The 25,888-nt window shown below is 28.4% G+C and overlaps 1 protein-coding gene across 1 annotated transcript in view; it reads left to right on the top strand.

Moving 5' to 3' along the window:
- Positions 1-23,016, top strand: part of LOC136981318 (glycerol-3-phosphate acyltransferase 4-like) — a 54,412-nt gene extending 31,396 nt beyond the window's left edge. Inside the window, exons 8-15 of the mRNA XM_067277630.1 lie at positions 626-715; positions 1,616-1,709; positions 8,369-8,484; positions 10,958-11,013; positions 14,681-14,766; positions 14,856-14,984; positions 17,567-17,646; positions 22,072-23,016. Coding sequence (XP_067133731.1) covers positions 626-715; positions 1,616-1,709; positions 8,369-8,484; positions 10,958-11,013; positions 14,681-14,766; positions 14,856-14,984; positions 17,567-17,646; positions 22,072-22,159 — 739 coding nt within the window. The 3' untranslated portion in view covers positions 22,160-23,016. The remainder of the gene's footprint in view (positions 1-625; positions 716-1,615; positions 1,710-8,368; positions 8,485-10,957; positions 11,014-14,680; positions 14,767-14,855; positions 14,985-17,566; positions 17,647-22,071) is intronic.
- Positions 23,017-25,888: the final 2,872 nt, after the last annotated feature.

Here is a 25,888-nt window from a genome sequence, read left to right as displayed (position 1 = left end):
ACACTGTACAGTCATGCATTGTATTATCATTAGAACTGCTTAAAGAGTGTGCATAAACAAATTGAAAGTATACAGTAGTGTATGTGAGTACAAAAATGTGAAACAATATCTGTGATATTCGGATCATATATTGTGGAAACACAAAAATGCCCAGTCAAATCCGGATGGATCAATCCCCAGGAATTTTTGAGGTGGTGGTCCATCTGGATATGTCGGGCCTGGCCAAACCCATAGTGGGCTTGCTAGACCCTCTTAGTGCTATTGACATCAAAAGAGTTTAAAAAAAAGTATTACTTCAAAATATTTCAAAGGTTTATTTTGTAAGAAAAATTTGAATATAATTTTGAAGAAGACTAAAATTTAAATGAAAGACCTAAGGGCATTAAGAATTATTCTTTGTAAAAATATTAAAAATTAGAATTACATAAAAAAGTCTTTTGAAGTAGTCTTCAATATTGTATATTTTTACACTTTTTAAATAAGTATTTTGCTGTTTTATTAACTTTCTTGAAAATTAATAGACTATATGGTTTCTTTATTTAGTAATCAATAGTAGTGATAAAATTTTTTTTGTTTTGTTTCTTAAAATGAATTAAAATTATATTTGGAATTTTATTTTTTATAGATTTAAGAGGAGAGCAAATTGGTACATAAGTATTATGTGTTTTCGCATATTATCCAGAGTTTTATCTGCTATTGTGACTTATCATAATAGGTAATAATATTTATGATATCACTATAATTATTTTATTCATATAATATTTAAATAATTTGCACATTATATATTTTTTGATGTGTTTACTACAAAAAGTTAACATTAAGATGAAATTTTGAAATTACTTATTTACAATAAAAATCAATTATTTTAAAAATTCAATAAATATTAATAAAAATCATTAAAATTTTTAAAAATTTGATTGATTTAATAATTCAAAAATTGAAATTTGTTTTCTCAAATTTTCTATAATTTTCAGAGCTATATTCAATGCTGTCTGATTTTAGTGAATGTTACAATATAAAGTAGTACATATAAAAAATAATTATTAAATTTGAAAATGAAAAGTAGATTTAGCTGAATATTTTTAATGCTATAATATTTAAAAGATTAGACCTGTTTAATATTTTTTAATAGACAAATATAAACTTTTTATTTGAATATTTTTTGAAAACGATGCTAAGATTACAATATTGGAAAAAAGAACAGATTCATTTAAAAATTGAATGAGATCAATACAAAAATGATAATCAGTCAAATTGAATATTTCTTTGATGTTTATTCAACAGCCAATGTCCTATGTTTTAATATGTTTTTTTGCTAGCTTAACTCATATATATATAATACTAAATAAAAATAAAAATTGGTTTATTACTGTGATATTTTAATATAACTTATTACTTTGTTGATATTTTATTAATGTCAAATAATATAAAACATATTATAAGACATACAAATATTTAGTTGGCATTCAAAGATCTTATATTTGGCAAACAAAGATTGAAATGTAAATTTTCATCTTATAACGTATTCTATTCTTTTATTTAATTTTTTGATCAATAATGCATTAAATATACAATATTGTTTCAAAATTCTGTTTTAATTTAACCAAACTTATAGGGAAAACAGAGCGTTAGGTGGAGGAATATGTGTAGCCAATCACACTTCTCCTATTGATGTTGTTTTGCTTGCAAGTGATAACTGTTATGCTTTGGTAAGATTTTACATAACATTTAAATACTATTTATTGTAAAATAATTTATTTTATTAAAAATTGAATACACTTTTAAATAAAATTTAGTTAAAATAAATACATTCATAATTAACTTTAATTTTTTATGTGGCATATTATCTAACCAGGGATGGCAAACCTTTTTGAGCTTACATGCCATATAGCTTTAAAGATATGTATGTGTGCCAGTTTTATATTTTCAATAACAACATTTAAAGAAATTAAATGAATATGCTTTAATTAGAATAAATGTAAAAAAGGCTAGATGAAAAAAGGATGATTTGGGTGATAAACCAAAAGGATGATTGATAAAGACAGACAATAAATTGAAATTGTATGACACGTTACATGCCAGACTATAAGGGCACATAAGGAGAAATATCTCCTTACGTGCCACTTTGGGCACGCATGCCATAGGTTCATCACGCCTGATCTATACTTAATTTATTAATTGCTGTTTAACTTGTGCAGAGTACTTTTATTTGCATGTTTAATTTTTGAAATAATAAAAAAATTTAGATATGTACATTTTTCTAATTTAACAAATTGTAGTAGAGTTACATTTAATAAGGTGTATACCCCTAACACTCATTATATTTATTTATTTTTTATCATAAGCAGGGCTTAAAGTGACTCTCTTTTTTAGCTTTTTATCATAGCTCCTCTCTTTTTTAGCTTTTTCTGAGAAAAACGCACTTTTTTAGCTTTTTTCACTTCCCATGTGAAATTTTTTTTTCGTAAATGCGCTCAGGAGCGAAATAGCAACCAGCACTTCCCCGTATGCCTTATGGACCGTGCGCGACATGTTAAGGCACTGTCGTATACACATGTAGTGTACTACATTTATATAGACTAACAAAACGAGGAGCTTCCCAAAGCTTGATACTCTGCACATGCTGTAGGAATTTGCACGTGGGTTCTCCTTGCTTGTATCCTTGTGAAATACCGATCTCCGCAGCGCTTCGATATAATCACGCTGCATTAAGACATAAGTACACTTCTAGTTCGGCGTTAAGAGTGATTTTTATACAGCATTATTTTTAGCATTTGTATTTATTTAAGCGCAGTGGACAAAAGAAAGAAATAGATTTTATTTAATACTAACAGTAGAAACTCATGTTTTAGCAACGGAAAATCGTATAGAACCCAATACTTTCTGAAGTAAGTTGCTAAGCAAACTTCTTCCCAACAGCCAGCTATTCTTTAGCTTAAACGATGACATTTACTCGTTTTTGACTACCGTAGAAAAACCAAAAAAATAATTGTTGAGCGATAATAAATTTGATTTCTACTGTTGTTATTAAATAAAACGTTGTAGGACACTCGTTTCAAAGCTTGTATCTTTCTAGCACTCTGTAAAATTAAAGATCGAGCGAATCTCATGCCAGGAAATACAAGATTTTAAACTAATATCCTAAATATTAATAACTTCTGTAGAGACAATCTTTAGACAAAGACAAAAGTTTGGTTTTAAGTGGGTGCTTATATATTTGGCATGCACCATGGTTTTCTGCATTCTAACGGTGTCCTTCATTTTCCATTTCGACAAACTACAAAACTCTTCATGCACGTGCGCATTCGAACAGTTGCGGTCAATCCGGCACCAAATTAAAAAATTGATTTGTAAATATTTAGCGTCGAAAAACCGCTATTTTCACTTTAATCTAGCTTCTCGATATGCTTCTAGTCGAACTCAGTCAAAAAATTAATTTAATTATAATTTATTGAAGATTTTAATATTAGAAAGTAATTAGCATAAATTACATGGTGTCACGTCTCATCTTTGCTCCCGTTCAAATTTATTGTCCTATACACGCGCCGATGTTTGTTTTTACTTCTGCTGGGGTTTTATTTCAACCTCGACCATTTGGTTACGCAAAGTGGGGAGACGGGCATCATGTGATCGCGTACCTGACTTTTTACAAGTTTCCTTACCTCGAAAGAAACTTATATTTTTTCTCGATTTTAATTATTATTAATTAACTTTTTTGATGGATTCTTATATCTTTGTATTATCTAAAGTTGCAGATATAAATGCGTAAAACTTTATTTAAAAAATTGTTTTTCTTATATTTTAAAATTCAAAAATAAATTAAATATCGGAAATGCTAAACTATAAGTACAGTGTGTTTTACATTATCATTGCGAACAGACACAGCCAATTATTTTATAAACGTATTTATTATTTAAATTTTTATAAATTATTTAATTTGATGCGACGTAATTAATTAATTACTGTGGCGCTTTAACATGGGTGTAGCCAGGAAAGGGCATGGGTGGGCACACCCCCCAGTTAACCTGGTGCCCCTCCCCAGAAAATTACAGCTTCTACTAGGCCCCCCCATAACAACGCGTTAATTAATATGGAGGCGAGACTTAATTCAATTACTTTTTCATTTCAGACGTTAATTACGGTGTTATTTTAATGTAATTTTATACATAATGTATGTTTATTATAATTAATAAATCTATATAGGAATAATATCTGTGTCTAATAAAACAAAGCGATTATAAAAATGAAAAGCGTGTGTTCCATCTCGATCTTTTGTAAGCAAAATTTTATGATTTTAATTTTTAAAAAATGAGATTTTTATTTATAATTTCTGTAATTTGATCTATAAGAGCAAAAAACTAAACTTAACAAATATCAACTCTCTGTAAATAATTTCATCATTTACTTATTAACGTCAGATTTGTTAAATTTCATGGGATTGTATTATTTTTTAACTTGAGGGAAGTAGAAAGCTTTGTATATTTTCTCCCGTGAAAGTAATAGACTCTGCCGGTTCCCCACTGTGAAGGACAACAAACTGATAAATGTTTAATTACATTGTTTTCATAAACTCTCTTCTCTGTCAGTTGTGAGTCGAATGACTAAAAAATTGTTTTATTGTATTTAGGGGAATAGATTTGGAGACTAGTATTACCAGTAATGAATGCTGTAATTTTATTTTTAATCATTTAAAAAATAATGATAAAATTACCAAATAAATGATTGGGTCACAATTACTAGTGGTATTGCTATATAACAGACATGGGCAAATGAGACTCCGAGAGCTGCATGCAGCTTTTTTGAATTTTATGTGGCTCTTGCTGAAAGTGTTAATTTCTGCTTTTTATTATTATTTTTACAGTTTTATTTCCACAATTTTGTGAAAATATGTTTATTAAAAAAATTCAATACTTGTTCCATATTATATAATAAAATCCAGGTACAGAACTGCAGTACAGAATAAAAAAGTACAGAACTGCGGTTCCCATGCATTTTGCAAAACCTACATTTCGGCTCCCACTGAATTTTTGCTTGCCCACCCCTGCTATATAATGAACATGCAACCCACTGATTCTGCCAGAAGTTGTTTTTTTTTTCTTCTTTAATTACATTTTTTTTTATGAAGAAATCAAAAAATGTACCTTGAAATAAATGGCATTTGAAATTTGGCATGTTATATGGAAACACATTCTGGTAGTTATGTTACTATTGCATTTGCTTTGCTGTGTAATGGTGGGAATTCTGTACGGGGACATGAAAACTTAATGCGGGCCTGTTCTGGCTTAATGCAGTCTTACTGGTCACTTTTCTGGAGTATAAACTCAGCCTAACTATTTTCATATTTAATCTTATCAGTCCACTTAATAATCAATCTAATATGATATGCAATGTTATTGATACAAAATATGTGTTCGTTTGTGTGTTTTTTTAATAACGCCTGTTTTCATTCATTTTAACACTATTAGCTTTTTTTCAGTGTGAACTCTCTTTTCTCACTTTTTTTTATTGCCATGACTGCTTTAAACCCTGCATAAGTGATTCTATTTTTAATACATTTTATTTTGACGTTTAATGTTTTGTGATTTACTCTCAGTATATTTTAACTATATTTATTTTATTTGTTAATTTAATATAAGTTAATGATTATTACTTTCCCAGCTGTTATATATAACAGAGAGAAAGTATGGCAATCGGTCAAAAAATGACCTCCAAAATTTTTACATTTTTAGACTCAGAACCTTGAAATGTCAAGAAATGCAAAAAAATTCAGGGATTTTTTTCTGTGTGTGTGGGGCATGATTTTGTTCACCCTTTTTGAAGCTTAATAACTCATGTGCTTTTGTCTAAAATTTCTGAAATTTTGTAGTGAGATATTTATTAGGGCATTGATGCTATTAAATTTTGGGTTAATGTTACCTTAGGATCCAAAATGGCGGCCGGGGAAATTTTTCCCTACATCGGACACTGCGACGGGGAAAAACTTTTCCCCTGCATTCAAGATGGTTGCGGTTCCGGACGCCATCTTGAATTTCTCTGCAGACTCCGCGGATTTTTTAACCGAAATAAACAATAAAAAACAACAAAAGAGGAGTTTTTTACTCACTTTTCGATTGATCGATATTCTGAGTATGATCTCCTCTTTGGGGGTCGACGAAATTTTTCGAATGGTTGACTGTTCTATGTTCGACCGCTACTCCTTCTATGTCGTCAATGTGCATATATCCTTTCCATTCGTCCGTTATTATCGTACTGCCGGAATTCACGTATTTACAAACGATCCAATTCACAGTGTTTTCTGATCTGTCGTTCACCTGACATATGAAGCATTTCTTATCTTCATCGCAATGAATGCAAACGGACTTGGTCGGCTGTATGCTTAATTTTACAGCAAAATTCGATGCGTTATCGATACGGGGAGGCAAACCAAGCTCCGAAAAGTCGTCTTCCATTAACTTGTAGAAATCACGGAAAGTGCATCTTGACCAAAATTCGTCGTTGCAACTCAAATCGGCAAAACTAGTCATTATCGAACAATTGGCAATAAACTAAACGCGGGGAGGCAGGGAGAGGAAAAAAACACGGTCTTTCCTTAATTTCTGATTACTTGGTTCTCTAACTTTTAGGATTAAATTGTAATAAAAGAAATAACAATACTTACTAATACAGGAGGAATTAATAATAATAAATATTCACCGATAGCAATTTGTGCGCAAATGAAATATCGTTACGAAAAAAATAAAAACACAGCAATTAATCCAATACGCAATTTGTCGCAACACAGCAGTAAACGATTTCAACAGGAAACTAGTCGATTTGCATAAAATTGCCCAGAAATGAACAGAAATCACGTTGCAGATCATACATTTGCATATTCGTGCGTAACACCCCTACGAATTTCCCGCCGATTTTACTCTCGCATGACGTCACGAAAGGGCTCCCTCTACCGTCGCAAATTTACACACTACCGTCTCCGTTTCAAAGTTACATAATACTCGGCAACGTCGAACGCAGGGTAGAAACCGAACGGGAAAAAATCCCCACGTCGTCGACGTCTCGACTCTAGGGAAAAAGTTTTTCCCCGTCGCAGGGTCCGATGTAGGGAAAAATTTCCCCGGCCGCCATTTTGGATCCTAAGGTAACATTAACCAAATTTTGATAATTAAAGGTTGAGGGGTGGGGAAATAAAGTGTAGGATCAGACTTAATGATGATTTTACTTGTTATTTGCATTAATAAATAAAACAAGAACTTATACTGGGATTATCTTAAACAAAAGATAAAAAAAACGTTTTCAATCGTTTTTTAATGGCCATCTTCAGTTGAACCAATATTAAAAAGAACATTAAAATGGAACTTCAGTTGAACCAATATTAAAAAGAACATTAAAATGGAATCTTCAGTTGAACCAATATTAAAAAGAACATTAAAATGGAACTTCAGTTGAACCAATATTAAAAAGTTCCATTTTAATGTTCTTTTTAATATTGGTTCAACTGAAGATGGCTGTTAAGAAATGGCTGAAAACGTTTTTTATCTTGTTAAACATTTTTCATTGCTGGATGGTTAAAGGTGTTATTTATTTTGTTATTTGCATTTACAATTTTTCATAAAATCCATCCCTATCCTCAAAATAAAACTTTTTGCCATTTTATAATAGTTAAAAATATAAAAAGTTTTTAAAATAAAATATGATAACAGATGGTATCACCAAATGTTGCTGGGAAAGTTAAGCAACTCATTGCTGGATTTTTTAAATAAAATTTTCAAGTCTCCAGAAATTAATTTTGTTGACTAAAAATGTACGTTTCTGTTTGTAAAAGATTTTATTGTTAAAATTATATAAAATGTCAATTCTTTTCTCTTGTTTTCCAATTCAGCCTTAATACATGTAACATTTTTCCTAAAGTTTTGTTTTTTTTTGATTAAGCATAAAAAATGCTATGATATATGTATAAACCAAAACTTACAAAAAAATAATTTTTTCCACAATAGTAATTAGAAACTTAACATATTCAGTTCAGTCATTTTTTTAAATGAGAGACCTTTAGTTTACAAATATTTATAAACACAACATATCTGAAAAAACACTTCTATTATTTTAAATTAAGAAGAGAAGAAATATATTTTACTGGTAATAGTTGATTGTCTGTAAAAATTTTATTTGAATAGAAAAATTTATTTAAGATAATAACTATTATATTTACGTAACTTAAAAATGCTAACTATTTAATACATAGATTTTATATATTAGTATAATTTTCTGCAGATATACTACTATGTATTATATATGAAACTGTAAGAATTAGATAGTAATTTAAAATTTGTTTTGATTTTTTAATTGATTTATTATATAAGATATTCTAATATAGGTAGGTCAAAGTCATGGTGGTTTGTTAGGAATTATCCAAACTGCTCTGGGCCGTGCTACGTCTCATATCTGGTTTGAGAGATGTGAAGAAAAAGATAGAGAACTAGTGACTGAAGGGTAAATCATAATTTGTTAATATGATAATTATTTTATAAAAGTACTTTTATATAACTGTAAGTAAACTTTATAACAATAATCTTTTCAAGCAAGAAGTCCAAGCATCAAATTTTTATTAGTAATTTTAATAAAAATATAAATTGTAACTTCACTATATCACAAGTATCAATTGATCATATTATATAATTTAATGTTAATTGAATCTCTCCTCATATCTAACTAACTACAATTTTATCTTAAGAATGGAAGCTTACAAACTTGTATTTCTCAAAATTTTATTTTTTTAATTGAAATTTCAAGATTTGAATTTAAGAATACTGCACATGATCTAAAGAATTTTTTTAGCTAATAAAAAATGAAAATTTTTAGCTAGATACAGTTATATATGTCATTTTATCTGTTTAAGTAAGCAAGTAAGAATAAGAGGTGGTTTTTTTTAATTATTTAAAAAGTTTTGAAATTTATTTATTGATTTTGTTAAATTGAATTTTTACTGTACAAATTCATAAAAACTGGATTTTCCTGATGAATGTTTTGTGAAATTGGTAATTTATGGATATCAGTATATAACAGGCATGGGCAAATGCAGCTCTTGCTGAAAGTGTTAATTTGTTTTTTTATTATTATTTTTACAATTTTATTTTTATAATTTTGTGAAAATATGTTTATTAAAAAAATTCCATATTTGTTTTATATTATATTTATATTATATAATAAAATCATGCGCCTTACATACTATTCACCACGACAGTACAGAACTGCGACTCCCATGCATTTTGCAAAACCTGCATTTCGGCTCCCATTGAACTCTTGCTTGCTCACCCCTGGTATATAACATTAATATCACACTTTTATAATTATAAAAGTGAATGATTATATCTGGCAAATATTGCTATTGTAGCTGTGTACTAAACCAATATCATGTTTTTGAATGTTTTGTGAATAATAGTCACTAACAAAATGTATAAATGACAATTACAAAAATTCACGATATAACAAGTGGCTACTGTATTACAATATATACAGAAATTTTCAAAATGTGTTTAACCATAACAGAATAAAAAGAAAATAATAATTTTTACTGCGATTTTAGCTGAGTTTTCCTTCTGTGTTTTCACTGTGTTTTGTCACTATTGCACTCACTTTTTATTCACTTTTTCTGTATTTCAACTTGCTTTTCTCACTTTTTCAGAGATGAAATAGCACTCTAGGCCTGTTGGGATAACAAAATGATTACAATTTAAAAATAAGAACGAAAGCTATACTCTGGAATAATTTTCATTTTGGATCTTAACACTTTAAAATCCCAACTGTTTAACTGCATGTCAGACTTCTACATAGACTTCTACAAAAATATAAATTGACAAAGATGATGGTAACTTCTCTACCTCAAACATCTTTAACTCATAGAAAACAAAGCACTCTGTAGGTCTTAATGGAATAGCATGAGGATTTAATGTCTTCAACTTGAATTTCCTTAACTCGAATTTTCTCCAAATTCAAGGTTTTCATGGTTCCAAGTCTGATTTATCTTACTTTCAACTTTCCTGACTCGAATTTTAATATATATTTTATTGTATTTTATATGTTTTCCATGAAATTTTTTTGACAGTTAGTAGTATTTACATTGCGTACAACGTTCCAGTCCAAAGCAAGAGGACCTCTCACTTGATCTCAACAAGATGTACTTACAAAACTGTTCAATTTCATTATTGAAATTGAACATTTTTCTGAAAGGCATTACACAGGCTGTTTAAAACAAAAATTCTTTATATAATGTGAGAGAAGTAAAAATACAAATCTATTCTAAATTGGCATTTTTGAGTCTACTGTTCTCTAACTTGAATTGTATGTAACTCAGTTTTTCCTCTTTCTCTTGGAGCTTTGAGTTACATTTTTTTACTATATTTGTAAAAAAATGTTTGAATAATCATTGTCTAGTTGAATTTAGCAAAGATATGAAGATTTAAAAATTTAATTCACAAATAATATGTTAATTAAATTAGTCTTAAAATGTAAATTAAATTAAAATGTAATTTAGTCTTATATATAAGGCTAAATTACTTTTAATGTTAACTGTACAGTTATTTGTATTGGATTTAAAAATAATAATGAATTTTGTTGTAAAAGTATGATATACAGTATTTGTATTATTTAAATTAAATCATAAGTTTGATAATGTAGAATATTTGGTATCTCAGAGTTTCCACTTTTGCATCATTTTTTATTATTTTTAACATCTCTTTTAATTTAAAATTCTGCTCACTATTTTTTAAATTAAGGTAGTTAAATATACTCATTTTATTCTAAATGTTGTGAAAAAATTTGGAACTATTTAAAGTTATCCTACTTTAGATAAATTAAATAGTTTAATCATTCGTCTTTTTTAAAAATAAATTCTGCAATTTAAAAAAATATGGCAATATTTAAGTATTTTAATAATATTTAATACATAATGAAACTTTATTTTCAGGCTAAAACAGCATATAGAAGATCCTAACAAGTTGCCAATATTGATATTTCCTGAAGGTATGTATTATTCTGATTGTTAAGAATTGAAATTAATTAATACAATATTGTCCATTTATAACTATTGAAATATATTATTTCTGTGTTGATATATACAAAATATTTAAATGTCTAACAATAGAAAATATGAAAATAAAATAAATAATAATTTTTTTTATTTCTAATATACTGTAAATAACATTCAGTTTAGCTACATATATATTTTCAGAAAGACAATAATTAGTTACCAATATCAAATGACTGAAATTACAAGTTATGGTAATACTGAATTACAAAGATTCTATTAGAGTAAATGCTTTATTTTATCATTCAACTAAGTGTTAGATCTGGATTTGATCAAAAATAATATAATTAGCCAGAATTGGTATACAAAAAAAATGAAATTAGTAATTATTAAGACTAAAGGAAATATAAAAATATACTAAACTTTAAAGCTTTATGCAAAAAGGACCATATTTATTCTAATAAGTAGTATAGCTGCAAGACAAAAAAAGTTATGAAGATCCATAAACACAATTCTTAGGTTAATGCCAAATGATTGCCAGATTACAATGTGCTACATTAATGCTATTAATTACTAATTAAATGTCAAGTAATTTGGTCTAGAGGTAGGTGTTAGATAATATCTCTTGATAAATTTAATAATTCTAATTAGCATAATTCTAGAAGGTTTTGGAAGAAAAGAATTTGTCCAGAGAGGGACTCAAACCTAAAACTCTTGCTTGCTGTGCAAGCATGTTGTTGGCTATGCTACCCAGACTTCTGTCCAATCTTCACTCTTCCAGAACTATTAATTTAGATATAACCATAGTGATTACTCATGGCACTGACTGGAGACGGCTACAGCATCCAGAGCCTATAACTCCCACTGTAACACTCAGCAAGCTATTGCTTTACCCTGGCATGGTGTATAAATACAAATTTAAGCATCCATAATTTAGAAGGATCTGGAAGAACCTTCTAAATTAGTTATTAAAATATGAATTTAATTATAATTAAATTTATCAAGAGATGGTGTCTACCTCTAGGTCAAATTACTTGACATTTAATTAGTAATTAGTAGCATTAACATAGGCTGATGTAATCTGGCAATTGTTTGGCATTAATCAAAAATGTTATAAACAGCATACTGTCTATTGGAGGAAATTTATCTTTTTCCAATAGACAGTATGCTTATTGTAAACTGAAAATCTTCACATTCTATTTAGTGTTGTCACTGCTATCAAAATGCATTTCTGACTTGATGTTGAAAGTTTGTTTTGAGGGTTGCATTGTTTGAATAGTAAAAATAGTTGCATAAAATAAAAAAGTTACTATGGATTTATTCCATTAATAGGCATCCTGAAATAATAGTTGAATCCAGTTACCAAAGAATTGAAATAATAGTTGCCAGTATTATGAACATATATGCATTTGAACACAGGATAGAATGTTTAATTAAAGAAAAACAGATTTGTAGGTATAAGATTACTGTGTACATTTTTTAGAATGAATACAAATTACTATAAAGCATTACAAAATTTAATTGCTGTTTACCAGAACACTGGATGTAATTTTCATGCTTAATAGTTACAGGAAGACTTAGTTGTTTTAATAATAATTGTGACTATTATATGAATAAATTCAGTATAAATAGTGCAACTGCAGGATGAAAAAACTGAAGATAATTTGCTGTTCATTAGAATAAAAAGGGTGCTATTTTGCAATACTCTGAACAATATAATGTATTGTTAAATTTAATAACTAAAAATTAAATTAGTCCAATTATTTATTCATGTTTCAAAATACATGTGTCAGCATACAAAATCAAGGATCATAATTATGGAATTTGGTACAGAGTTGAAAGGTTGTTAATATACAGATATAATAATCTCATGAATAAAATTTTTACTATAATAGTTATGCAATTTTATAAATTATAATTAATAATTCTGAACAGAAGAATTGTTTAGCTTGAATATTGGATATTTTGATCTATTTGTGTTTTAATGATTATACATTCTTATGAAGATCTTAAACAGATAATTTGATTTTACATTTTAATATAAAACTCATATTATTTTCCCTAATTGAACAATAGATTTTAAAGTAACTTTTAATAAGTTAGGATAACTTATTAAAGTGTTATTTAATCATACAAATAATATTATTTAGGATGATGATCCTTGACTATTGAATTAAATGTAGATTGGCATTTCACTGTAGGACAAATAACTACAACAGTGTATATCTCCAATTTTAGAATTTTTATATAACACATATATTATGAAACTTAAGATCCAATAAATTTATTTATATAAAAAATATATTTTTACTTTTAAAATATATTTTCTGTTTAAAATACTAAAATTACATAATGCAAAAATTGTTTTGGAAATAAGAATTTTTTGAAACCATTCAAACTATAGAATACTATAACTATAATAACTTTACATTACCTAATTTTACTATTTAAAATAATATGTATTTAGAAAATTAAATTAATATTTCTTTTATTATGAAATAGTATTATGTTGAAATAAATTTAATTAAATTTTTAAGTTTTATAATATAGTGTAGAATGGAAAATAACTTTACAATCTTATAGTCATAGTTCCAAAATGATAATGTGATACTATTAATTTAAAATTAAAGTACAGTCAAACCTGTTTTTATGCGGTGAATAGGGACTGCATAAAAAAAACGAATAAAAAAAATCGCACAAAACTTCACGAGTGGCTATAAAAAATAGTTTTCGCAACACAATTAAAAAAATATTTTTTTTTTATGCGGTGAATAGGGATCGCATAAAAAAAGTCTCACATAGAAAATAACTCGTTTTAAAATCATAGTCTTAGTCTCTAAGGAAATTACCTTCCTCTTTGCTTTGTTTTTGCCCTTATTCATTTTCAGGGATTAAATAAAAATCCTAAAATTTAATATCTAAATAGAAAAAATAATACAGTACATTTACCTTCGATTTACACTTTGAAATGAATCTTATCTTAACGGTCCAGGAATGTGAAAGCACTTTGAAGGTTTAATTAACGTAATTAAAACAGACGTAGAATTTATTGACAAACAGATGTCAGCACTTGACTGCATTGTCTTGTCTATCGTCTGTTTTACATATTTTGTCCAGGTGGTGTTTTGTTGACTTAAAAAATAAATTATTTAATTTTTTGCATATTCATGCAATAATATTACTATAATAAGTTCATTTATGCTATAATAAGTTTATTTAGCTATAATAAGTCAATGTGAGACATGACAAAACGCATGAGACTAGTCGCCAACTATACCGCACAAATAAAAAATCGCACAAAAAAAACCGCACAAATAAAAAATCACATGAAAAAAGACTGCATAAAAACAGGTTTGACTGTAATAGCACAAATACTGAATTTTTGTTTTTCAAATGAATAAATTGATATCTGCTGTGTCAATAATTAACTTGGCATTCTTACAAAATGTGATATCATGTTACTGTGTGAATTTCAGTCAACATTTTGCAAAACTTGACTAAACTACAGTTTAACATATCTAAAAATAAATATTTAATACTAAAAATATAATAAAATGTATTTAATTTCTTGCAATATTATTATTAAAATTTTAATTATAAAGTTATGCTTTAAAAAGTATAAATTTATATATTTATTAAAAAATATATCTATGTATATTTTAGGAACATGTATTAACAATACCTCAGTCATGATGTTTAAAAAGGGAAGTTTTGAAATTGGTGGATGGATATATCCAGTGGCTATCAAGGTAATATATTGAATTTCTTATTTTGTAAATAAGATATGTAGATGTACTGTACATGTATATACTAATTATTGTTTTAATTAAATACATAGTATGATCCAAAATTTGGAGATCCATTTTGGGATAGTAGTAAATATGGATATGTTCATTACTTGTTTCGAATGATGTCCAGTTGGGCTATTGTCTGTGATATTTGGTACTTGCCTCCTATGAAAATATCTGTAAGTAAATTTTATAAATTTATTTTAATAATAAAAATTAAAATACTCTAGTTATAAAATAAAAATATTTGTAATATAAAAATACTGTAGGTTTAAAATAAAAATATTTTATAACTACAGTATAATACTAAAAATATACTTTTATTCCATTATGTATGCGCCATTGTTTTTAATGACATGTTGCCATCTATGGGGCAGCTTCATTATACCCTCTTTGTAGAACTTTCCTGTTTTTCCCTCGAAAAACTGACCCACGTGGTTTTTGCAAGCTTGCAAAGTATCAAAGTTTTCATCATGAAGGGAGTTTTGTAGAGAACGGAACAAATGGTAGTCTGACGGGGCAAGGTCGGGTGAGTAAGGGGGTGGGGTAAAACATCCCAGCCTAGTTCCAATAATTTTTGGCGTGTTCGTAAAGACATGTGAGGTCTGGCATTATCTTGGTGAAACACAATGCCTTTTCTATTGGCCAGTTCTGGACGTTTTTCTTTAATTGCCATGTTCGGCTTATCCAATTGGGAACAATATTTATCAGAATCAATTGTTTGATTCTGTGGAAGCAGCTCGTAGTACAGGATTCCTTTTCAATCCCACCAGACAGTGAGCATGACCTTCTTTGGATGAAGACTGGCCTTTGGAGTTTTTAATGGTGATTCATTTTTCTTACCCCATGATCGTTTTCGGCTGATGTTGTTATAAATGATCCACTTTTCATCACCTGTTACTAAACGCTTCAGAAAAGGGTCATTTTCATTTCGTCTTTCAAGAGAATCACAAATGGAGATGCGATCCAGTAAGTTTTTTTCTGTTAAGTCGTGAGGTATCCAAATGTCATAACGATTCACGTATCCGAGCTTCTTTAGATGTTGAAATACAGTACTGTTTGATGACTTCACTATGTCTGCAATCTCTCAAGTTGTGTAATGAGGGTTTTCATCCAATAATGCTTTGATCTGGTCCTTCTTCAATAACAGGAGGTCTTCCTGAGCGAGGAGCATCTTCTAGGCTGAAATTACCCGTTTTAAATTTTGCAAACCACTTTCGAACAGTTGATTCTGATACAGCACTCCCACCATAAACATCGCATATCTTTTTTGCTGTTTGTACAGCATTTTTGCCTTTACGAAAAAAGAAAAGAAACAAGTGTCGATAATGCACGTTGTTCGCATCCATTTTTGCAATGAGACAAATTAACGCTATTTGTGTAATCTTAATGGTTTTTTTGTAATGGACGCGTCTCAAGGTCATTTATCGTAATATTCACTGGTTTGTACAATTCTAATCATTTTTGCGTCAATCGGTGTCTCAACTGTCAGCTATCAAAAATCGCTACGAACTTTCCGAACAACCCAATAGAACATAACTTTCTATGGAACTACAATTTGCTATAAAAACGAAATAATCAAAACATAATAATAATAATAGTTATGTCAGTAGTTATTTGTGTCGTTATTCTCATTTAATTCTGATATTATGGATCATTAATGTTTTAGGTAATGGCATTATTATGTTAAATATAATACAATATATCTGAACTGTTATGTTGTTGGCAAGACTATGTCTTGTTTATAAAATTGTAATGCCTGCTGTCTTACTAGCTTAGAGGTATGAAGGAGTACATGTCAGGAGTTGAAATTTGGCAGAGTATTAAGTGCCCAAATCATGTGCACATAAAAAATAACCAAACATGTAGGTAGTCAGGGGACCAAGAATCAAGACAAAATAAAATACAAAATGGCGACACTCGCTACAAACAGGCAGTAGTGCAAGATTTGCGCATGCGTTGCCTGTTGGTAAGTTGGAAATACGAATATTGTGAAATCAAATTTTGACAAACACATGTTAGGAAATTCGAAAAGTGAATGTTGCTAAATCAAATTTTGACAAACGAATCTTTGAAAAAAACCCATTTACATGTCCTGTGTTATTCCCCACATATTTCTGGTTGCCACGTGCTAACCTCAACTGATTGACCAGAGATATCTTGTTGAACTTTTTGAAACTAGATGGTGCGTTGTTATAATTTTATATTAAAACTAACTTCCGAAATATAATTATTTTTTCTTTTTACATTTATTAATATATGTATTTTATTTGTGCAAGGTAAAAAAATAGTGATACAATAGCCACCATTATTTTTTTCAAAAACGGGAAATTTTCGCATTGACAAAAATTCAACCTAGGGCGTCATGCAACAGAGAAATTTCAACATTGGATAGCTTAATTTCAATGAAAATGCATCGTGAATGACGTCGTGGCTGTAGCTGGCGAAGTTTGAATGATTGTGCTCAAAACCAGTGATACCAAAGATGATTGGAGAATGAGAACGAGACCCACCGTGAGCGTCAAAGTGATCCCACTTACTAATGAGTCTCCGAAACATAGTCTTGTCTCAAATATGCCCTTGCTGTTTTACTTGTTAGATATATAGTCTTCACACCTTTCAATATGAATAAGTTAACATTGCCATATTTAATGCAGATATATTTTATAATCTATTAATATATTGTTTTTATTATAAAAAAATTAATCATAGTCTTCTAGATAAGATTCACAAAAATTCAGTTTTTTAAAATTTTGTTTAGGAAAATGAAACTGCTGTTCAATTTGCAAATAGAGTAAAAGCTGAAATTGCACGAAAGGGTGGGCTTTTAGATTTAATGTGGTAAGTAAAAAAAGTTGTTTTTTGTTAATATAACAATAGCTGAATTAATTACTCTTTAAATGTGTGAAAAGACTTTTACCAAATAAAAATTTATATTTATGGATCAAGTATTTTTTTAATGTACAGCTGAAAATAAATGTAAATGAAATGTGGCTTGTGAAAAAATTATAAAAATGAAATGTTAGATAAATATATGTTTATATTATGTTTTATAACAAATAGGTGTTACAGTAATATTTTTACTGTTTTAGGTTATTTTTCTTTTGTTTCTTAATTTTGAACAGTGCTTTTCTTCTTTGCACATTCTACACCAGTTTTGGAACAAGTATTTGGGTAATCATAAAAATCAGTAGAATGTGTTCTATATTACACAGTTAAAACTCAATGATTCTTCTCTATAAACTAAAATATTAGGATACCAAATTTCAATTAAAATGAGAAATGTTTAGGTGAAAGATTATTTCTGCTCAGCAATTTTTATAATTTTTTTTTTTTTGATGAATGTAATTGAAATTAAACATTCGTGAATTGTTTTGTTTGCAGTTGCTACTCTATAATTGTTTTTTTTATTTTATTTTAAAAATATATTCAAATTTTGTTTGGGCTTGGATTTTGTCTATTTTATAAAATTTAGCTTTAATGCTACTTCTGCTGTTGTCAATAATTCCAAGAATTGGTAAAACAATGTGATAATTTACAAAAAGCAGTACAGGTTGGTTAACTGTTTCTTGCATTTGTATTTTGGCCTTATTGGCCCTTTTCAATTGGATAACATAAAAAACAGAGTCTATTGTGACTATTGCCAACATTACAATTGTAAGCCGATCTAGTGGAGATAGGGGACTTGAAAACCCACTCTTCAGCACCAGTGTGAGGTTGCTGTCTTTTAGGGGGAAATCAGTTAATCCCACGTCAGGATGAACCTAAGAGAAGTTCGCATGTGGGCTGTGGCAGAGGAAGCAAATGATGACAAGTGTTGTACAAAAAAAAGCCATTTATTTGGTAACATTTATGCTTACATCGATAATTGACAGTTCCAATTTTCTGTAGTCCTTTGGGATGGCGAGAACTTTGACTTCAGTCATAGCCCCAGAGTGGATGAGATGGGATCAATGGATGATGCAGATGATTGCAGAGATGCTGTGGCTTCCTAAGTTGTCTGTGGCAACACAACACAATATAGAGAGCACAACTTTGAGCTTAATCCACAGGAAGACTGTCCTTCAACCTTGAATTTTTGATTTTTATAGTTTTTCTCTCACTATTTGTATTTCCAATTGGCCCCTTGTCCCATTCCTCGCTTCCCAATTGGTCTCTCCTTAGTTTCCAGGTGAAAACTGAGACCAACTTGGGTCATGGGAAAGGTCTGATTCGAGGTGTCTATTCAACATCTTTTTGTCGACTGTTCAGAGATTGTTGATAAAACCATAAGACTCTCACTCATAATTTAGCCCGTTGTTTGTGATTTCTGTCATCTTGGAACAATGATCATACGTGATGTTTTTCTATCCATCAAATCTTTCCCCTTTTCCAAAATTGTTTTCTTATATTGACTATTTATGAGTGCTTGACTCAGAGTTATACCTTTTGGTTTGACATTCACAGATCATTTAACATGTGTTGATTGTCCCAGGACTCGATTACATTTTGTGCCACGTTTAAACCAAGGATTTTTTCTCTCTCTCTTATATATAATCTATTGTTATAATTTAAACACAAGAATTCCATGATTCATGCAGTTTCAGACCTTGTCTGGGACCTCACACAATATACCTTACATACATTTCACTATACCTTAAAAGTACAATACAGTAAAGTCCTATACAACGTGGGGGATTTGTTACGCATTATAGGAAATCATGTTATCGAAACCTGCATTATCACATGATTTATGAAAGTTTAAACCCCCAGGTCTACCAGATCCTTAATAGTCCTGTACTTCAAACCTTTTGTATTCCTAATAGATTTATTCAAACAAAGAATTTGTACTTTTTCTCACAAGGATATGCATTCCTCAGGAATCCTGATCTGAAATATCGACATTGGAAAAATGCCGTTTATCTGACACTCTTTTAAGAATTCTAACTTGGAGCTTAACTTTACAATTTTCACTGCTAACTTTCTGTATCTCTTATAACCAATGTAGCCTCTTCTTGTACTTCATATTTAAACGCTTCTCTATCTGGTCAGTTAATTCAACTACCTTCAAATATCAATTTGAAGGTAGTTGAATTAACTGACCAGATAGAGAGGCATTTAAATAGAACGTTTAAAAATTGGCCTATAAGTTGAAAAAAAAAAAAAACATATACCTCTGATCGAGAAAATGCGAGGATTGTTCCTTGCTTTATTTGCGCATTGTACGGAACTCTACTGTAATTGCAAATTATTATATATAAGGGTTATATCTAAATCTGTAACAATATTATACAGGTTCATGAAAAAAAAACTTGGAAGTAGTTCTTTTGTCTTCTTTATGGTTGTGGTTATTTTCTTTTGGAAGACAGAATACATTCCAATATGGAGAAATTTTTACATGTTCAATTAATTATAATAATTAAACTTTCTATTAATTCAATCCAATAATTGTTGAATAATATAAATATTTGAAAGCATGTTAGTGTGTTTTATTTGTAGGTCTAAATTGCATTTTATACTGTATAAATAAACAATATACAGTCAAACCTGTTTTTATGCGGTCTTTTTATGTGCGATTTTTTTAATGCGAATTTTTAATTTGTGCGATTTTTTATTTGTGCGGTATAGTTGGCGACTAGTCTCGTGCGATTCGTCATGTCTCACGTTGACTTATTATAGCTAAATAAACTTACTATAGCATAAATGCACTTATTATAGTAATATTATTGCATGAATATGCGAAAAATGAAATAATTTACTTTTTAAGTCAACAAAACACCACCTGGACAAAAATATGTAAAACAGACGACAGACCAGACGATGCAGTCAAGTGCTGACATCTGTTGTCAATAAATTCTATTTTGTATGGTTTTGAGTCATTTTCTATGTGAGACTTTTTTTATGCGGTCCCTGTTGACTGCATAAAAAAATATTTTTTTAATTGTGTTGCGAAAACTATTATTTACAGCCATTCGTGAAGTTTCGTGAGATTTTTTTAATGCGTTTTTTAAATGCGGTCCCTGTCCACCGCATAAAAACAGGTTTGACTGTATATATTGTTTACTTATACAGTATAAACTGCAATTATATATATATATATATATATATATATATATATTATAACCTATCTGAGAGTATACCTACCAAAAGTTTAATATATACATATATTTTTTGTTAATCTAATAAAAAAAAATATTTGATTATTTAATATAAAAACAAAATGTAATAAAATAAATTATTTATTGTAATCTTGCATATATATCTTGCTTTTCCTTTTACATAAATATGTCAGTCTTATTAACTTCTAATTTTGAAAATAGTCTATAATTTGTAGATAGACTTTTTATTAAATCAATCATTCTGGACTAATTACTCTTGGAATGATATGAATGTTTCAGTTTTTTTTAATTTTACATATGTATGTTTAATCCATAACTTTTATCCTGTGATGGCAATGATTACAACAGTTAAAAAAAGTTTTTTTTCTAAATTATTTTCACAGATATTTCTATTGAAGTATTTTAATATAATAATAATAATAAAAAAACCTTTTTTCTAAAAAATATTTTAATTTTGTGTGTTGTTCATAGTATGAAAAATACATATAGAATTAAAAAAACAAGCAGACTTTAAAAAAAAACCTTAAACGACTTACTTATTGAACAATTAAACAAACTAATTACAGGCTGATTTTCTTTTAAGAGACGATTTTAATAAAATTTATTTTTTGTAATTAGGCTTTATCTTATGTAGAGAAAATACATTAATACAATTCTTTATTTTAAATTGTTATACTTTTCTTTCATAGCTATCTGACTATATTCTTGAAAGATATTCAAGTTTTACGAATACTGTAATTAATCCATAACTTTAATCCAGCATTAAGCCCCAATCAATCCACTTTTAAGGAAAATTTATCTAATGTAGGGACATAATACTGTACCTATTAAATTTGAAAATCGTGACTATTCCAATAGATAACAATGTAATAAAATTAAAAATTTAAAGATTTAGAATATCAAAAATATTTTTGGGATAAAAAGTAATTTATTATTTATTATGAATATTTTGACTTAGAATCATAATTGCTTTAAATTCAATGTAATATAATATTTTACCATATTTAAATCATACATAGATATTATAAATATGGAATAAACCAATGAATTTTATAAATGTAGAATAAAAGTCTAAATGTTATAGCCCAGATTAGATATTGAAAATAACCTTATCGGGAAATTTAAAATTTATTTTCTGCCGTTGTTTAAATAATAATTAATTTTTCAGGGATGGACAGCTGAAAAGAATACAAGTTAAAAAAGAATGGAAAGAAAAGCAACAAAAAGAATTTAGTAAAAGATTCATATTAGAATAGAAGAAAATAATAAATTCGTATAGTGGATTGGAAAGAATACTCATAATAACGGCTGTATTCAGATATTAGAATGAAACGAAAGCATTTAGTAATTTTTAGAATATAGTACAAAGTTTAATTTAAGTAACATTAACTTAATAGAAATAGTTAGTTATATTCTAGTCCTCTGTTCCTATTAATGGTTATATGAATTAGAATCTATACAGTTGTAAAATACTTAAACGAAAAAAGTGATATGCAAAAATATTTTTTCATAAAATTATAACGATATTTATATTTATTTTTCATAAAGAAAGTTTGCAACCGTTTTATATCTTGGTACTGTGTAAAATATCCCTTTTTGTATTTTATAAGTGGACAAATTTCATCGACAAACTTACTAACAAGTAAGTACCAAATAGAATTTTAAAGTCTAAATCGGTAACGTTATTTTAATAACATTTATTAATCATTTATTTTATTTTTTTCAAATTTACGAGAATTCTTTTTAATGAAGTCTTTCATTTTTTGTGTCTGTAACGAGGCTTAAAATTGAATTCAAATCAAAAACGAATTTAAATTAATTGGTAATTTTAATCCGAACCAAATCAGATTTGATAGAAATATTCGCTCTTGAAATTTAAATTTAATCAAAAACTGTTACGAATTATACTAGTTTCATTTCAAGTTGTATAAATAAGAGTGCAGTTTCACACTAAATACAACCGGTTAGAGGTCTATTGTAATTTCATACTTTATATTTAATAATATAAATATTTGCTTTTATAAATTTACGTAAAAAATATCTAAGTTTATAATAACAAATATTTACATTAGTAATAATTTTAGTAATTTTTAAAATAATTTTTTTTTAGAATTTAAGAAAGTAAAATTAACGATATTAAAGTAAGCGGATTAAATGATTTTCTTATTACGAATGAAAAGAAATATTATTTTTAATATTAAGTAGTGTTACGTAACATTAATTACACAAGTTTTTAAAAATGTTATATTACCAAAATAGTGCTTCCTCTGTATTTTAATGAAGGATATAAGAGCAAATTTGGTATCCGTTCGGATCATAGATACTACATAAACAGAAAATGAATCAAAATTGTGACTATTACAAATATCGAAGACAAAAAATAATCTAATTCGATGCGCCTATTTAAAACGGCATTACGATTTATATCGTATGTTATATAAAACACTAATCTAGATAATTATAGCCGAAATTATTATAAAGTTTTTCAATTTAAATATTGCACGATTAATTAACAATTACATCATTTTGTTATTTTTTTTAACGAACTTAGAATTATTTAGGGTTACTAACCGCCATTGTGGTCTACGTGCATATCAGGTTTTAAATTAGCGTCCGGACGTAATTTGAAAAATCTTCTATTTTTCGTAATTGTGTTATAAAATGTCCATATTCTTACTATTTGTCTAATGTCATTTTATTAGTTTTTTTTTTCATACGGAATTTTCCGACAGAAAATAAGCTCCCGCAGCGCTCGCTAATTATCAGGCTTTTTATCCGAATTATAAATGACACGAGTGGGAAACAAGTTTCGAATAAGAATTGGACACGTAATTTAAGAAACGTTGCCGGGAATTGTCGACGGCCGTTTCTGCTACATAAAGGATATCGTCCCTTTGTATTTTAATAAAACTTGTGGATTAAAAGTCGAATTTTATTAAGGCAAAGAAGTCGACTTTGGCAGCTGGTAGAATCGTTCAGCAAATATTAACAAATAGTCTACTTGTAGTCTCTCTTACATTATAGAGAATATAGACTGACACTTTCTCATTTTAAAGCCGATATTTCCTGTATTTACACATTCTTTCAAAAAATTAAAATGAAAAGAAATAAACTTTAAAATTATGTCAGCAATTATAATTTTCGGTGGCTCTTGAAATTGAAATTCGGATAGAAGACTGTTTTCGAGCAACGATCGAGTTATCCCCGGTAAAAGATTTTTCTCGATGACCCCAGCGATATACATATAAAAGTATTGTAATTGGAGACTCGGAAACGATGCGTCGTTGGTTAGTTTATATTTTTGAGTTTCGTAATATAGGTAAATTATTATTTTGTTATGCTGGTGATGTCTCGACTCGACTATTATAAACCGAATCCGCACGGTTAAATAATTTCTTGGAATGCCACATTCGAAGAATTAATCGAAAGAATGCCTTGGCCTTTGTGTCTTACTCGAGTATCTCATATCGGAATCTCGAATTTTTAACATTTAAATCGTCGTTGTTGTTATTTTCTAATATATTTATTTGTTTTCAGAAAAAAAAATAAATTTTTACGCTCTATTTATTTATCTTACGTAATAATTATATTAAGGAAGCGTAATAATAATTCGTTTTGACAGTACGAGTTACGTTTCTAACGCAACCGATTTCTACTGGTTGTTGGAGGGACCAACCCGCGATTAAGGATAATTATCCAATTTGGATTTTTATATTATAAAAAAAAGTCATTTTAATTATTGCTAAAAAAATTTTTTGAATGTAAATTTTGTAAATGGAATAATTAAAATCTTGCAATATAAAAAGAGGTATTTTATACTTAGTCAATTGTTAATGTATACTGAATTTTTAACGTCGGCCCGGGCAATTTTGTGTCGAGTGCGAATGTTACGGTCGAGCGAGAGATGTATTTCAATGAAATTTGAAACGAAAAAAAATGTTAAGATGTATATTTACTTTCACCGTTTTTAATTTATGAAAATAAAACCTGTTTTGTAAAATACTCTAATTTTCATTTTAATATTCTAGTTTATATTAGTGAATAAAAAATGTCATTGCGTCAATTTAAAAAAAAAAAAAAAAACAAACAAACCACCGAGTATGAAATATATAATTTTCGGGTTAAAATCGAGGTATGAGAAATTAACTGTTGTATCCGATATTTATATTAATTTATATATTTTTCTCCATTCCGTAGTTATTAAATTTGGTGGTATTTATTCTGACCCGTCCCAATAATTTAAAAATTTCGACGAATTAAAATTATCGACAAACAAATAAAAATAGTTTATATTATTTAATTAACGTTAATTATTACATTCTTATTTTTGTCTCATTAATTTGACGCCGGGCGAGTATCGTCCACTAAATTTTAACCGTCGTCGATAAGAACAGAGCCCACGATTAATCGTAAAGGCTAGAAACGAGAGTTTTATAAAACCGATCATTTTTATTTATAAATTGGTCATCGATAACTGAAATTAATTTACAAAAAAATAACGCTTTTAAATCCTTAAATTACGAACGAGAAGTGAATTCAGTAGACGAGGTGCACCCGTGTTTACGGAAGGAATGTGATAGAGATGCGGAAGGCAAAGATCTCACAGTCGTTATCTAACCGCCATACTTCGATAACATTTTGCTTGTTAATAAATAAAACGATACGTCGGCGGATAATAGAAAGATGTAGGATTTTTACGTATTGGTAAAATAGATAACTAACAAAAATGCATATTAGTTACTAATTAAAACGGATTAACAATGCACAATGATAATTCTTTAATAATTCTTCCGCTATTTTTTAATAAGTTTCGAATCGATAGTTTACAGAATATAAGAATTTTTAATTTTTGTTTTTATATCGTCTCCCCGGACCTCGTTTATAAATAGGACATATTATACCGGTGTAATTTCCGATTGCTACCGGTCGGAAGATAAAACAAAATTATCTTTATTTCCATCCGCATCCAAAAACACGTTAAGAAT

Source organism: Centruroides vittatus, unplaced genomic scaffold (genome assembly GCF_030686945.1).
Source record: "Centruroides vittatus isolate TY-2023 unplaced genomic scaffold, ASM3068694v2 contig_751, whole genome shotgun sequence".
In the NCBI taxonomy this organism is placed as follows: domain Eukaryota; kingdom Metazoa; phylum Arthropoda; class Arachnida; order Scorpiones; family Buthidae; genus Centruroides; species Centruroides vittatus.
The sequence above is the reverse complement of the archived record's forward strand: the minus strand, read 5'-3'. Positions and strand labels throughout refer to the sequence as shown.